This window comes from Photinus pyralis, unplaced genomic scaffold (genome assembly GCF_008802855.1).
Source record: "Photinus pyralis isolate 1611_PpyrPB1 unplaced genomic scaffold, Ppyr1.3 Ppyr1.4_LG9, whole genome shotgun sequence".
In the NCBI taxonomy this organism is placed as follows: domain Eukaryota; kingdom Metazoa; phylum Arthropoda; class Insecta; order Coleoptera; family Lampyridae; genus Photinus; species Photinus pyralis.
This window is the reverse complement of record NW_022170878.1, coordinates 12,784,239-12,800,793: the sequence shown is the minus strand read 5'-3', so window position 1 is coordinate 12,800,793 and position 16,555 is coordinate 12,784,239. Positions and strand designations below refer to the sequence as shown.

The window sequence follows — 16,555 nt, the reverse complement described above, 5'->3', positions numbered from 1 at the left end:
ATTAGAACTTTTTCTTTAATACTAATTAAAAAATCTCCGGCTTTCCTTACAGTGACCATTTAAAGATCCATATGAAGACACACGATAACAGTAAACCGTTCCGTTGTTTAATTTGCAACAGAGGATACAATACGGCCGCCGCACTTACCTCTCATCAGCAAAGCCATTCCAAACAAAACACTGAAGGTGGGAAAAGCCCTGGGTCTTTTAAATGCCACCAATGCCCAGAAACTTTTACCAGATACGATTTATTGCAAGTATGACAAATGAATCTTATGTTTTAAAAACTTTTGCCCACGAAAACCTCTCAAATTACTTCCCGATAATAATAAACATATTTTTTTTAAATTATTACTGCCATTTTTTGTAAAAAAAAACGAATCATAGAAGTTAATTTAAGAGCATTCTACGGGTAAAGGTTTCAACCAGTTTACGTATAAATTATAATTTATTACAGTTTCACACATCTTCAATGCACACTACACTTGGAGTTACTTGTGCATCGCAGAGCATGGCTTCCACCCCTCTCCAAGAATTGCCTAAATGGGTCTGTATGTATTGCGGAAGAGACTTTTTAACTATCGACGAAATGCAACATCACGTCAATCTAGACCATAGCGCAATACTGAACGGAAATTTTACGAATAATGCTTCCAAACCGACCACAACATCCGAAACTTCTTCGCCACTAAATGATAAAGGTTCGCCGATTCATGAAAGTAACAGTTCACCAACATACGCTTGTGACAGTTGCACAATGCAGTTTGATTCAATTGAAAAGCTACGGGTCCACGAAAATTGTATTCACTGGAAACCTCCCCAACCATTAATTTCGGCTCCTGCTTTATACGTGAAGGATTGCAATGCCTGTCTTCCACCATCCGAAAGAGTGACCACGGACGTATTAAGTGCCTCTCCAACCTCGCAGCCGGTACAGTCTCACCCTACCGATTTGAGTCGAAAACGTCGCGCAGGTGATGTAGAGAGCCCAGTTGTTGCAAAAAGAGAGTCTAACGATTTAAGTAACCACAGTATGGCTGGTGGTTCTCGCGATTCCTCCAAAAAAGAAGAATGGTCAAGTTACATCTGCAGTATATGTGGAACTCAACTGCCAAATTTTGCGTCATTTATGGTTCACATGGATATACATATGTCTGTAAACGCTACGCCTACAAATGTAGTGTTAGGAGGATACTGTCCGCTTTGTGGCGAAGCTTATCGTGATCAAACTGAGCTTAATAATCACATCGTGTTGCACACTTTATCATATAAGCCAGGTTGGTGTTGTCGTGTCTGTAAAAAGGTTTTTAATGAAGACTTGGAGGACTTGCAAAGACATCTTGTGGAAAACCATACATGCACAACGTATAGATGTTGTGTTTGCGAACAGATATTTGAGACCAAATCGGCAATGCTAGTAAGTGTTTTGTTCAGTCCTGCAATTTGTAGTTAATAATTCTGTTTTAGATTCATTTGACAAAAAAACACAGCAGTGAGTGTCAACATTACCGTTGTAAGTTTTGTCCAGAGCAAATATTTCACAACCAACTTAGCGCCGAGATGCACATATCTCAACATGTACCACGTTTATTTAATCCATCGCGGAAATCTAGTTTCGGATCTTTTCCATTTCGTGCCGATTACAATACAAGGGTGGATCGACTTGGCAAGAACCTCCAATGTCCGTTTTGTCGACAGTGTTTTAAAGGAGAATATCTACACCAAATCCACATGTTAAAAGAACACAAGAACTATAGACAGGTGGGTAACCATTATTCCCTACCTAAATCTGTAGCTACATGCTTGATCCTTTAATAAATTTCCCAAGCTACAACTCGACAAACGTTTTCAGGCGCATACATCAACAATGACCGAAGAGTGTTCAATTGATCAACTAGCAACTAGAAGTCAAAGGGAGGTCCAGGACAATTCTTCGGTACTATATACTAATAGTATAACTCCTTCCGATAACATTTCGCGATACGAGAGAGGTATCAACGAAAACTTCATGTGCGACATATGCGGCACAACGGATTTCAGCAGCGAGACTGAACTAATTAGTCACAAAAAGCTACATCATGTTAAATCAAAGATCGGCCCGGTAAGCCTCCAGTGTGCGTACTGTAACGAACATTGTAAATCGCGATCAGACTTGGAAAATCACATGAAAAATCACCAAGTAAACAGTAGCAAAGGTAAACACAAGTGCAACATTTGTGACGAAATATACACTTCGGCGATCATTTTGGCCGAACACAAACTTTCTCACTGTAAAATAGTGTCTGGAAATACGTGCACTCAATGTAAAGCCATCCTTACAGACGAGCAGTCGTTTTATTCCCATCAAGTTCAGCATAGCGCAGTATTAAATAAACCAAATTCACAAATTTCTTTACCGGCAAACTGCATTATTTGTTGCCAAACGCTCCAAACTGATGTCGAAATTAAACTTCATTCGAACTTCCACTTGCAACATATAATCCACAAGGAATTTTTGTGCAGCATGTGCAATCACATTTTTGATACTCGTACCGGCCTTCCTCTTCAAGGATACGAGAAGAATTCGGAAAATCTACAAATTGCAATATGTAAAGAATGCATGCGGAAGTGTAGCAACAATGGCACTTCTAGCAGTCCCATAATACAAAGTACCGAGTGTGTAGACAAAAAAGTATATTCTTGCGGGAAATGTCCAAAGACATTCGAAAATGAAGGCGATGTAAAGAAGCACGCGGTAACGCATGTAGTCAGTGATGGTGCCACTCACGAATGTCACATTTGCAGAAGTATCTTTCCATCAGCACTAAAGCTGCAGCTGCACGTTATAGAGCACAGTTTTTTTGGAACGGGCCAATTCCGATGTTATATTTGTAGCTCGATATTCACAACTGCAAACGGTTTGCTTACTCATATGCTCGATCATGGCGTTAACTCAAAACCTTACGAATGTGCGACGTGCCAAATGAAGTTCTTCTTTCAAACTGAATTGGACAACCATAAATACGATCACATACTCGTGCGGACCATCCATACGCCCATTCTGATGAATTGTAAATCAGAGGGTGAGAACGCATCGGAGAAAATAAAGCGGGAGGTGTTGAACAACTGTCCTTACTGTGATATGTTAACGTCACCAACGTACATGGAGATTCATTTAAGATGCTGTAATCAAAATCCGGAGTTCAAAAAGAATACCGATGAAAAACGTAAAATAAAATTTGCGGAGAACAATAATGCGTCAACAAACGAAGAAAAGAAGACTTAATTATATTGTGTTGTTCTCTGACCTACTATACATTGTTTTCTTAATGAAGGGCAATAACTACATTACCTTAAAGAGACGAGAACTCTTATTTAATGTTAAAGTGATAGTTTTTCAACTTTGCAATTTAATTGAACTGGAATTAGTATAACTATAGTAGATATGTCAATACCAATGTGATAATACCACTTAATGGGTTAGGGCGACATCAGCGTCACATTATTTACCATTACCTGTTCTGATTACGTGCATTATAAACATGTCACGTGGTCTGCGAATAATAATTTAGTCTTATTTTTAGACGATTTAGTGATGTGAAGTTTCCATGGAGAAGGGACTGTTCTGTAAAAGAGAAAGGTCTCGATTGTTTAAATTTTATCCAGACAGCATACCAACTAGGCTCCAGAAGTCGCACATATGCTCAATACTAGTACTATATGGATAAACCTTTTCATTTAATTTTCAAAGGGGAGCAAATTGATTTGAGGAATATACAGGGTCATTAGCAAAATACTTAAATTAAAAAACTACCATTACGATTATTGGGCTTGTTTTATTTTCCTTTTTTACAAAATGTTTCTCAACGTTGATTTTATATTTACAAGATCTTGCACCCTGAAATACATTTACAATATGAGACAGTCTTACAGGAATTATGGTTGTAAGTTTGGTATGCGCCGATAACACCCTGTATAGAAAAACACTAGTTACATTTGACTATGTAAAGTGTTAGCTCTAAGTGTTAGATGTTTATTCTTCTACTATTCGAGTCCTTTAATCGCTTAAGTTCAGAAGTTGCTTTCATAAACTTTACATCATTGAAATCTACAATTTACAAATGCCTAAACATTAAAGTAAAGTTTGTTACGCACGTTATAGTTGTATACATATTAATTCGGAAAATTGTTGCCCCTTTTCGCAAATCCTTAGATATTAAGGAAAAAGTTAAAACGTTTTTTGAAAGTTTCGCTATTGTTTTTGAATGGATACAAGTCAAGCATTTTTGTAAGTGTATTCCAACGACCTAAAGTTTGTTTAAATTGATTGTAACAATAAAAATACCTGCCTACTTCTGTTCTTTATTTACCTACCGAATTGAACAAAATCTACCCGTGCGCCTATTTTTACTAGTATAAAAATTATTGTTATCAAGTTATATTGCATTTATTTTATTGCAATAGGGTTTGTTACCTATAACTTTTGGCGTGCCGAACTGATCTTTACCTATATTATTGACGATTCTTTTATGTTTTGGCCTCTAGCCGACTGAGAGACGTACAATGTAAACCTAAGGCAGCATAAATAGGCAATTAGGAGACGTCAGACAGAGCCATGGAAGAGCTTCTGGAGCTCGGTAAAAATAATCCTCCTCTGTACCGCGCTTAAACAAATAGTCAAATACCCGCATTACTTCGCCCCCAGCAAATCTCGGATCAGCAGAGAGAATGGTTGGTATGATTACGAGTAGACCTATGCTTTGTTATGGAGCAATTGTCTGGTGGGCTAGAACTAGACAGAACCGCCAGAGTCATATGCAAAGACTAACGTGCTTTGCGTGCATCGGAATCATGCGTACCACCCCCACAGCCGTTATAGAAGGTATCCTGGATCTGCCTGAGGGTAACCTTACGATTGCGAACAAAGGGATGATTGAACAACGGAGGAGACGAAGTAATATACTTTAGATACTCTCGAATTAAGTTGAGACAGTCACACGGGTGCTGTTGGAATTGTCCAATATACCTACCTTACAAATAATATGTGATGCGATGGTAGAATTAACTTTACAGCAACTAACTCCTGCAGACGTCTATTAATTTGGACTTTACTTACACGTAGGATATTACAAATTAAGAGCATTCTTAACAATTAATAACCACCAAATTCGATTATCTTAGTATATCCATGGCCTAATATACTCTTATTAGGCCATGAGTACATCGTTAAAAGAATTAACACAAGACAATTATAGGCCTTTGAAAGATGATAGTAAGCCCCTAAAATTAATAATTAAAATTTTAAAGACAAGCAGATCGAGGCTCTCTCCAATAGAATAAGCATCTTAGAATAGCAAAATTGTAGAAACACATACGGAATGCAAAAAAACCAATCAAAGAGCACCCGGACAGATCTTTAGCGATATCGTGGGAAAAATTGGGTGACCCTAAATTAAATGGAGAGTAAACAGGTAAGTCGGTCATCCCTTAAAAACAATGACATAATAATTGTTACGGTTTGGATTAATGGACGTAAATGGTAGCTCCGACAGTATACCTATTAAATAGACAAGCAACAGGATATACTTTAATGAATGACCTCTTGAATGACTCACAAAATTTGGGTTATTTATAATCGAGAAACGCGAAAGAAAGCATTTATATACGTATGCACAAAAAACGGACCCATTTTGGTAAAAAAAGACGATATTGAAGAAGCAATAAGAGAATTAATTCTGTAAGTGACGTGGACAAGTAGATACATAGTATACGCTGGAAGTGCAGTAGGCGGATGTTGATACAAAGTAAGTTTAACCACGTTATTTAATATAAGTAATTTTGAAGTTATTCTAATGTCTGAAGTAAATAAATAACGGAATACAATAATTGCAAATTTTACCATAAAAAATAAAATTAAATACTCCTTCTATATCCTTTGAATGCATTAACATTGTTGCAAACTTTCTTAATTTAAGAAATTAAAGTCACGAGAGATATACGAACATTAATTTACTTGAAAATAATTGCTTATTACCCATGAATATCAAACACAACTTATTTGACACGGATTGATCGTCGCAATTGAAGGGGCAACCCGAGAGGAAATCAGGGAAAGCAATCTACACAAATCCCTCTTAGATCACATCTTCATTGGCTCAAACATAGAAAAGTTAAATTAGCAGTAATTAAGCACTTAATGTCGGACCATTTACGTATTTGCTTACATCTGGAGTCAGATCTCTTCCGTAAGCCATCTTAGCCATCGCTATTATAATCTCATCCTACCCATAAAAAATACACAGAACATAACTTGCCGAAAACTAGAAGATAACAATGTAAATTATTTTACCAAAAATATCAACAGTTTCAAGTGCTTATAGGTACAATACAATGCAAACGAAATAACAGATGCACAGGAAAAATTAAGAAGATTTACTAAAACATGGATGACTGACACTGTATTGTTATGTGGATTAATAACAGCAATATCGAAAGGAAATCAACTAGATAGGTACGTGATTAACAAAAAGAAAAGCAAGGACGTAGATATGAAAATTACTCTACTATTGGGCAATATTACACTTTCTTCGTAAACTTTAATAAACAAGCCGATAGTTTTAAAAAAACTGCCAACATCGTGTAACGCAATATTGCTGATGATTGCAGCCTATCCTATAGGACTTCAATTAAAAAATGATCAACAATCTTGATATAAGAAAGTCACCAGGTGCAGATCAAATAAGAGCAGCAGACATAAAAAACAATACCGCCGAAATAATCGATTATGTTTAAATGGGCTGTAAGCAACCCTAAAACTGCCCTCTAAAAATAAATTTCATTCTCGTTTTAGTCTTAAGTAATTTTCTGGAAATTTCACACTTAGATGAATAGCAATCGTTCATTGCGCGGGTTGCAACTTCTGTAGTGGTCCAAATGTTTTAGATTATATGATCGATTATGTTTAAATGCCTTATAAGAAACACCAAAACTGCCCTTTTAAAATAAATTTCATTCGCGTTTTAATCTTACGTAATTTTCTGTAAATTTCACACTTAGATGCATACCAATCGTTCATTGCAGGGGTTGCAACTTTTGTAGTGGCCCAAATGTTTTTGTTTATTTGATCGAGTATGTTTAAATAATCTATAAGCAACCCCAAAACTGCCCTTGAAAAATAAATTTCACTCTCGTTTTAAATTTACGTAAATATCTGGAAATTTCATACTTGGATGCGTAGCAATCGTGCATTGCGGGGGTTGCAATTTTCTTAGTGGCCCAAATGTTTTTGTTTATTTGATCGATTATGTTTAAATGATCTATAGGCGACCCGAAAACTACCCTTTTAAAATAAATTTCACTCTCGTTTTAAACTAAGGTAATTTTCTAGAATTTTCACACTTAGGTGCATAGTAATCGTTAATTGCGTGGGTTGCAACGTTTGTAGTGGTCCAAATGTTTTTGTTTATTTGATCGATTATGTTTAAATAAGCAACCCTAAAACTACCCTTTTTAAATTTCATTCTCGTTTTAAACTTAGGTAATTTTCTGGAAACTTAGATGTACACGGAGAAAAATGTATGTTAAAGATAATTAAAAATATAATAAATAGCTATCAAAAAATACAGGGTATCTATAAAAGAACTCCGGGGTTTTAAGACAAAATATTTTAATACAGTAAAAAACGTACATACATGTTTTATACATGATTAGAAAGCTTACATTTTCAAGATTTTTTAACAACTTAGTAAAGTTCAATGTGAGCTCCGTTAGTTAGTTAGTCCAGACGACACTGACTGCCTGCCGCAGCCGTTACGTCATTTCACGGTCAACGCTCCGCAGCGCTGCCAACTGTTGAGAGAAACATTCCCAATTCGTATGAGTAAAACTCTTTGAGCTGCTTGTTTCAAAGGAATTGATCAAATTTTGCTATCTTTTATAGTTTAAAAAATATTAATTTTTTAAACCCCGGAGTTCTTTTATAGACTCCCTGTATAATACGTATGGGGATAGATATAAAGAATTATAAAATTTATCATATACATATTGTTGCAACTGTATAGCTAGTTTTAGTATATATTGTTTCAACTCATACAAAAAAACTGTATGTAACGGCAACCATCTCATATGCATGCTCTTGTAATACGGGAGTAGTTGAATTAACATCTCTGCTTTGTATTAATAAGTAACTTAGATTATTGCAACTAATATACACACCCTGCCAAAAATCGACTGCACCAAAATTTCTCGGGAATTCTTATTAATTTTGGTACGTAGAATCCAAATCAATTCGTACTTTTTCGATCAGACTTCTCAATCAAAAGTTATAGACTAGAAACCAATTTCGAAAGAAAATTCAAAGGGCTGTAACTTTTGAACTAGTAGCCCAATCTTGGAACTGTTTGAAATTATGGATTCTACAGGCCACATTCTATAAGAAAATTTTTTTTTCCGGGTCGATCTGAGACAATTTTTTTTTCGGGGCTCAAAAAAAGGCAGTGTATAACCTTCCTTTTTTACCAAAAATCAGGATACACACATATTGGTTTCGAATATATAAAATTATAAGTTCAAAAATCATGATATATTTGCAACAATAAGGTATAATATGGGTTGTTAAACTAACAATCTTTCAACCGCAAGGTTTTCATTTAAGAATGCGTTATATACTAAACTGTATTATACCTACCTACACAAATAATAAACCCATTTCGTTAATAAACTATATTTTAATGTTTATTATCTATTTGCTCTTGGATATATTTACATATCTAAGATCATATTTCATACAATATCATTATTATAGTGAGAATAATTTTGATTAGACATATTCATATTGTACAGCGTGTGTCAAGGTTTGTTTGATTTAATCGTACTGATTACAATATAATTTTTACTACATGATTTTAACATTCCATTTTTCTCCGTGTATAGCAATCCTCGACTGTAGGGGTTGTAACTATTGTTGTAGTCCAAATGTGTTTGTTTATTTGATCGATTATTTTTAAATGATCTATAAGCAACCCTAAAACTACTCTTTTAAAATAAATTTCATTCTCGTTTTAAACTTAGGTAATTTTCTCGATATGTCGCACTGAGATGTATAGATAGCAATCCTCGACTGCGGAGGTTGTAACTATTGTAGAGGGTCAAATGTTTTTGTTTATTTGATCGATTATGTTTAAATGCGTTATATGCAACCCCAAATCTACCCTTTTAAAAAAATTTTATTCTCGTTTTAAACTTACGTAATTTTTTGGAAATTTCACACTTAGATGTATAGCAATCGTTCATTGCGAGGGTTGCAACTTTTGTAGTAGCCAAATACGTTATAAGAAACCCGAAAACTACCCTTTTAAGTTAAATTTCATTCTCGTTTTAAACTTAGGTATAATTTACTGGAAATTTCACACTTAGGTGCATGGCAATATTCGACTTCAGGGGTTGTAACTTTTGTAGTGGCCCAAATGTTTATGTTTATTTTATCGATTATGTTTAAATGATCTATAAGCAACCTTAAAACTGCCCTTGAAAAATAAATTTTACGCTCGTTTAATATTTACGTAAATTTCTGGAAATTTCGTACGTGGATGAGTAGCAATCGTGCATTGCGGGGGTTGCAACTTTTGTAGTGATCCAAATGTTTTTGTTTATTTTATCGATTATGTTTAAATGATCTATAAGCAACCTTAAAACTGCCCTTGAAAAATAAATTTTACGCTCGTTTAATATTTACGTAAATTTCTGGAAATTTCGTACGTGGATGAGTAGCAATCGTGCATTGCGGGGGTTGCAACTTTTGTAGTGATCCAAATGTTTTTGTTTATTTTATCGATTATGTTTAAATGATCTATAAGCAACCTTAAAACTGCCCTTGAAAAATAAATTTTACGCTCGTTTAATATTTACGTAAATTTCTGGAAATTTCGTACGTGGATGAGTAGCAATCGTGCATTGCGGGGGTTGCAACTTTTGTAGTGATCCAAATGTTTTTGTTTACCCTTTTAAAAAAAATTTCACTCTCGTTTTAAACTTAGGTAATTTTCTGGAAATTTCACATTTAGATTCATAGCAATCTTCGACTTTAAGGGTTATAACTTTTGTAGTGATCCAAATGTTTTTGTTTATTTGATCGACTATGTTTAAATGGGCTGTTAGCAACTTCAAAACTACCCTTATAAGATAAATTTCATTATCGTTTTAAACTTAAGTAATTTTCTGGAAATTTCACTTTTACATGCATAGCAATCTTCGACTTCAGGGGTTGTAACCTTTATAGTGATCCAAATGATTTTGTTTATTTGATCGATTATGTTTAAAAATGAGCTATATGCAACCCGAAAACTACCCTTTTAAAATTAATTTCATTCTCGTTTTCAGCTTACGTAATTTTCTGTAAATTTCATACTTCGTGCATTGCGGGGGTTGTAACTTTTTTAGTGGTCCAAATGTTTTCGTTTATTTGAACGATTATGTTTAAATGGTGTATATGCAGCCGCAAAATTGCCCTCTACAATTAAATTTCATTCTAGTCTTAAACTTACGTAAATTTTTAGAATATTCACACTTACATGCATAGCAATCGTTGATTTGGGTGGTCAATGAATGATCTGTAAACCTTGGAGTTCTGCAAGGTAGCAATAGCAACTTAGCACCAATTATGTTTCTGATTATGTTAATAACATATTTAAAGAAGTTATGACTGCCAAATTATTTTTGTATAGGCAGACGGTGCAGCACTTCTGTTCTCTTACTAAGATATTGATACTGTTTGGGCCTTACCAAACTGTATGTGGCCATTGATAAAAAAATTCGACGCATACAACGTATATCGGTTTATAATAATATACGACAAATATGTCGATTACCTTGTCTGAAAAATAAATAAAACCATGGGTTGCATCAATATACTCAAAAGGTCTACTCATCTACTCATTTATAAAATTTAAAAATTTTTAAAAACAACAACTATGGGTTACAAGACATATGGGGATGTGTATAGATACACCTAAACAAGTTAGATTTACTGCAAGTGAGAATATTAGAATTAATTTAAAAATATCAAAACAATACAGCGCTCTTGAATAACGCACATATTTACTAACCTACTGTGGAGATTCCAATATTAAATACCAAAGAGTAGTTTCCTTTTGATTATTTTATAAATTAAAGGAACCATACATAATTATTGATGTATATATTTAAATTTACTAAAATATTGTATACAGATGCATATAGCCTTAGCAGCTGCGCATCTTTTTTTCAATAAAAAAAAGGAACCAAAGCCAGTATTCTTTCTGAAATCCACCACCCTCGTATATTCATAGAATTGCTTTCAACAGCTGTCCTGCATGTAAATTCAGTCTCTTATGCGGTTTGTTACAATTGTGACGGTTTTTTTCCGAAACTATACACGTCATTTTCTGAGCAATTATATAAAAGGAGTAGATAATCTAGATCTGACAACAACAAAGTCAGTGGCAACTTAAAGACACTGGTTGCACATATACCTACTTTGAATTTATCGTACAGATCTATCAATCTATGACAAATGAATGAACAACCAAAACTAGATGCTTTTGATTTTGTGAATATCATCAAAATGCGGTGCAGTAACCTTAAAGATATGTCATTGTCTTAATGCCAATCCCAAGGGTGAATATTATTATTCAGCATGTAGGACGATATTACCTACACATGAAGAGGACATTACGCTGCTGAAGTTATCTACGACATTCCGAACCATTAAACCATATATTAAAGAATCGCAAATCGCAACCGTAATGGGAACTGCCAATTTTCATAAATCTTTATGTAAAAATTATAGGGAGATATAAATAATTAACCGTTTACATTTATAGTGGGAACCGTTATACCGTGAATTTCGGTTCTCATTAACAAGAGATACATTTTATAGAAAAAGCGGGCATATTTGCTTAAGGACTGGTACTAAAATGTTTCAACAGGTTTAGCTAATCTTGATATAACTACCTAGTCAAAATTTAAACACGGAAGTATTTTGTAACTCATTATATGGATTTCCACATCGTGTAAACAATGAGTTTCCTAAACAGGGACAAACAAACTGGATTGTATCAGGCATCATAATTCCGAATGTAAATTTGAGCACACGTACCTCACAAATCGTTTACTGAATACTAAGGATCTTTTAGACCACGTCAGATAAAGATACCAAGACTTGCAGTGGTAATGTATTAATCGGGGACGTTGTGTCTTCGCACATAGTTGAATAAGTTATTGGCCGATAGCATTAAAAAAAAACTCCACCGCGACCACTATAAAACATTGCGAGTCCCGCTACTACTCTCATTTCAAAAACAGTTACCATAAAACCTTAAGTTGCCAATTAACCACAATTTTGGTGCAGCGGGTAAAGTTCCGTCCCAAGTAAGTACAAGCTTTTTTTTAAATTTTTATGTTTTGTCTAAAATTTCCTGCTGTTACTTGGTGAAATTAATATTAATGTTTTATGGGTTTACTAACCAGAATTGATATTTTTGCGTGATTTTGTTGGAAACAACACTTGCAATGAAATAACAACAATTTGAAAATTAATTGTGTTTTCCAATAATCCATTTGACTTATTTGTCCAGATTCATTAATATTGTTCATTAAAAACAATCTTCTATATTGCAAAAATTTACTGATGTAGGTAATAGTACGTTATTCGTTTCTGCTCACGCGTCCGATTGGTTTTCGGAATGATTTAATTAATTCGGTGCATTTTATGTATACTGATTAGGTGCAGGATTTTTTGGAAATGTTATTTGCATCGTCAACTTTTTCGATATTGGATATCGCCCATCTATTTTAGTTATGTACGTACATGGCTTCTCCTTGTTTAAATTCCATTCGATAATTCATTCATCTTGACATTTACATAATTATTAGATATAAACAAAGCAAACGTCAAGTTCAATGACTATACAATGTCGAAGCAGAAGCTGAAGAAGTTTTGATACACTTTGAAATTGTTTTGTCTGTTTTCGAGAAAAGTTTTTTTTAAATTTCATATCCTCAAGTGATATGTGTACCATTTCACCTCGATTAGAATTAAAATTGTGCAATGACCTACAGAAATCGACAAGGTATGGAGGGTGTAGATGCCTTAACGTACGGCGAAGGAAATTGTTGCTAGCTGATGAATACACTACCTCGTGTTTTTAGTTAGAAGTTTCATAGCCAAGCCTTTAAAAATTTGTGATTCACCAAGCGTGCTGCATTGAATAAAAGATTTTAAAAATGTCGGAAGCAGCTATCAATTTTGTTGGTTTAAATGGCAACCCCTATTTTGTACCTATTACATTTTGGATTGTACGCGAATTTATGATTCATGATTGATAATTAGGATATTTTGATGTAAGAAAATGAAATTCAAATAGGTACTAGTTCTGATTTGCTTATAACGCACATGATGCTTATTTAGTAAGATTTTGGTGTTTTATTTTCTAGGGCATCGGATGTTTAATATCTGGATGTATCGAAATATTCTTTTAATAACGATAAGATAGTCAACGAACTCGTTAACCTTAAAAATATAGATACCTAGATGTAAGATGTAAGCTTACAAATAAAATAATTGCGACTATAATGCCAAAGTAACCGATTACTTACATTTGTAATTTTTTATTTTTATTTCGGAATTAGTAATCGAATACATTTTTTGATCCCAGCTCTGCACATGACCACCAAATTTAAGATTCAAGATTCAAAACTCTTTTTGTGTTGTTAATGAGATGGAAACATGTTCATTTCGCATTTTATAAAGGATCAAAATGTCCCTCTTTTACTCTGAATAGTTTGAGAATGATGACACCTACAGATTCTTTTAATACCATAGCTTTTTAATTATGTTGAAATTACAAACCACATTTTTACAGAGTGTGTACTGTAGACATTTCTTACGACGTGATATTTAAACAACAATATCTTAATTTCCAATTATTGATAATATATAATATATAAAGATATTCTACACTATTACTTTGAATGTTGAAATAACGTTAACATTGATTTACTCATTGGCAAAAAGCGTTTTACATATGTCATAATTTTTTCCACAGATTAAGAAACAAAATGCGGTTACTGTTTCTTTTACCCCTGTTGCTTTGGAAAGCTGTCGATGGTAATTATCGCATTATTCTCGTGTTGGTACAACTAATACATTTATTCGTAACACAGCTACCCCAGCGAAAGTAGTTTGCTACTTCAGTAACTGGGCCGTATATCGTCCTGGAGTGGGGAGATACGGAATTGAAGATATTCCAGTCGATCTTTGCACGCACATAATCTATTCATTCATCGGGGTTGACGATAAGAATTGGGGAGTGTTAGTTATAGATCCAGAAGTATGAACCTGAGATGCATTTGTCATTATATTCATAAGTGTTATTTCAGCTGGATGTTGAAAAAAATGGGTTTAAAAACTTTACAGCACTAAAGTCAAAATATCCAGCAGTAACCTTTCTAGTTGCGGTGGGAGGATGGGCGGAAGGTGGTAAGAAATATTCCGAAATGGTCGCGGCTAAACCTAAACGAGATTCATTCATAAATAGTGTAGTGAGTAAGTTATAGGTACGTTTTACATTGTTCAATTTTTCCATAACGTGATGCCACAGATTTCATTGATCAATACAACTTTGATGGTCTCGACCTGGATTGGGAGTATCCCGGAGCTGCCGATCGGGACGGGTCATTTTCGGATAAAAACAATTTCTTTTACTTTGTTGAGGAATTACGAAGAGCATTTGATAGACAGAAAAAGAATTGGCAGCTAACTATGGCGGTACCTGTTGCCAAATTCAGGCTGCAAGAAGGATATCACGTTCCGGAACTGTGCGAGTAAGTAGTCTTCCCTTTCTTCTGGTAAACAATTAGCTAACGTATATACCTACATTCATGAATTGTCCAAAATACGATAATGGCTTTGACATGTGAAACACACAAACAACTGCTTGCTCCATATGAGGGATGGTGGTGAAGAATAGCAGAATCCAATCGCTGTACTTAACATTGTTGATGATGTGTGTCAATTAACATGTGTATAACGTCATAGGTTGCTGGATGCGATACATGCGATGACATACGATTTACGAGGAAATTGGGCAGGATTTGCAGATACCCACAGTGCGCTATATAAGCGTCCTCATGATCAGTGGGCGTACGAAAAACTCAACGTTGTACGTAAGCTAATGGTTTTTAACAGGAGAAAAACTAATTTTGTTATTTAGAACGACGGACTAGAATTATGGGTTAATTATGGATGCTCACCCAAAAAGTTAGTGGTTGGAATTCCGTACTATGGCAGAACATATACTCTTAGTAATAGTAACAATGACTATAGTTTGGGCACATACATCAACAAAGAAGCTGGAGGTGGCGATCCTGGAAAGTACACCAACGCAACCGGATTCTTAGCTTATTATGAGGTATAATTTACTTCACGATTTTTAATGTTTAACATATATTTCAAGATTTGCCCCGAAATTTTGAGTAAAGAATCAGGATGGTCTGCCAAATGGGACGAGTATGGAAAGGTGCCGTACGCTTACAAGGGCAATCAATGGGTCGGTTATGAAAATCCAGAAAGTGTTCAAATTAAAATGGATTTCATTAAAAGTAAAGGATACGCAGGCGCAATGGTTTGGGCAATTGACATGGATGACTTCCACGGATTATGCGGTCCTAAAAACGTGCTCGGTACAATACTATACGCAAATATGAAAAGCTATTCCGTTCCAGAACCAACAGTCTCGACAACACCTCGAGTAAATAATACAAAATGTGTCCTTGTGTGCAATAATTAAATGTATTTCAAATAGCCCGAATGGGATCGCCCACCAAGCACACCATCGGGCGATGAAGCAATGAAGCCAACCGCCCCATCGACGACTAAGAAACCCGATAAATGGACTCAAACTACACCCAAGCCGCCCAAACCCTCAACTGCCCGACCCACCAAAACGACTACCGTTGCACCAGCAGAAGTTCCAACAGACCCTAATGAAAATTCTATAGACTGCGAGGGGAAAGACTTCGTGCCGCATGACGATTGTGATAAGGTAAATTCTGATCGCCTCTTTTACAATAGTTAATAACGTATTTTCAGTTTTACCGTTGTGTTCATGGAAGTTTGATGATACAACATTGTCACGACAATACTGTCTTTAATACCATTACCCATGTATGCGACTGGCCTAACAATTCTGATAGAGATAAGTGTCAAAATCTTAATTAATTCCTTTACTAATGATTGTTATTTAGCATAGATTTAGAGATTGAATGTACAAAGTAAAATAAAATATTAATTATCAGTCATGCAGAAATAACGTTTTGATAGAAGGTATCCAAATCTTGTCCACCGAGAACTTAGGTACTATACCTACCTACTTATATCACGCCCACCATCTTAAAAATACTATACAACCTAATTTTATATTCAAAGTATACACTAAGTCTATCAAAGATGTGTAATTATGTGCAAACGCTAAGTTATCTTATTACCTTGACGATACTAGATATAGTGTTGTCTACCTCAGAAATATTTAACTTAACTTAA

The 16,555-nt window shown here is 34.7% G+C and overlaps 2 protein-coding genes across 5 annotated transcripts in view; both read left to right on the top strand.

The window, feature by feature from the left end:
* LOC116181033 (zinc finger protein 423 homolog) overlaps window positions 1-4,316 on the top strand; it is a 66,763-nt gene extending 62,447 nt beyond the window's left edge. For all 3 annotated transcript variants that reach the window (XM_031501255.1, XM_031501257.1, XM_031501258.1), the window contains 4 exons: window positions 53-257; window positions 458-1,417; window positions 1,468-1,761; window positions 1,853-4,316. In XM_031501255.1, the coding sequence (XP_031357115.1) occupies window positions 53-257; window positions 458-1,417; window positions 1,468-1,761; window positions 1,853-3,265 (2,872 nt within the window). In that variant the 3' untranslated portion in view covers window positions 3,266-4,316. The remainder of the gene's footprint in view (window positions 1-52; window positions 258-457; window positions 1,418-1,467; window positions 1,762-1,852) is intronic.
* Window positions 4,317-5,627: 1,311 nt separating this feature from the next.
* LOC116181174 (endochitinase) lies at window positions 5,628-16,310 on the top strand. Of its 2 annotated transcripts, none has more exons than XM_031501452.1 (10): window positions 5,628-5,783; window positions 14,061-14,122; window positions 14,179-14,345; window positions 14,395-14,560; window positions 14,616-14,838; window positions 15,053-15,176; window positions 15,228-15,425; window positions 15,471-15,764; window positions 15,819-16,058; window positions 16,106-16,310. In XM_031501452.1, exons 2-10 carry the CDS (start codon window positions 14,074-14,076, stop codon window positions 16,232-16,234), a joined length of 1,590 nt encoding a protein of 529 aa, XP_031357312.1. In that variant the 5' UTR covers window positions 5,628-5,783; window positions 14,061-14,073; the 3' UTR covers window positions 16,235-16,310. The 2 variants fall into 2 exon arrangements, with proteins under 2 accessions (XP_031357312.1, XP_031357311.1); XM_031501451.1 differs by lacking the exon at window positions 5,628-5,783 and adding an exon at window positions 12,208-12,384.
* The last annotated feature ends 245 nt before the right edge of the window (window positions 16,311-16,555 follow it).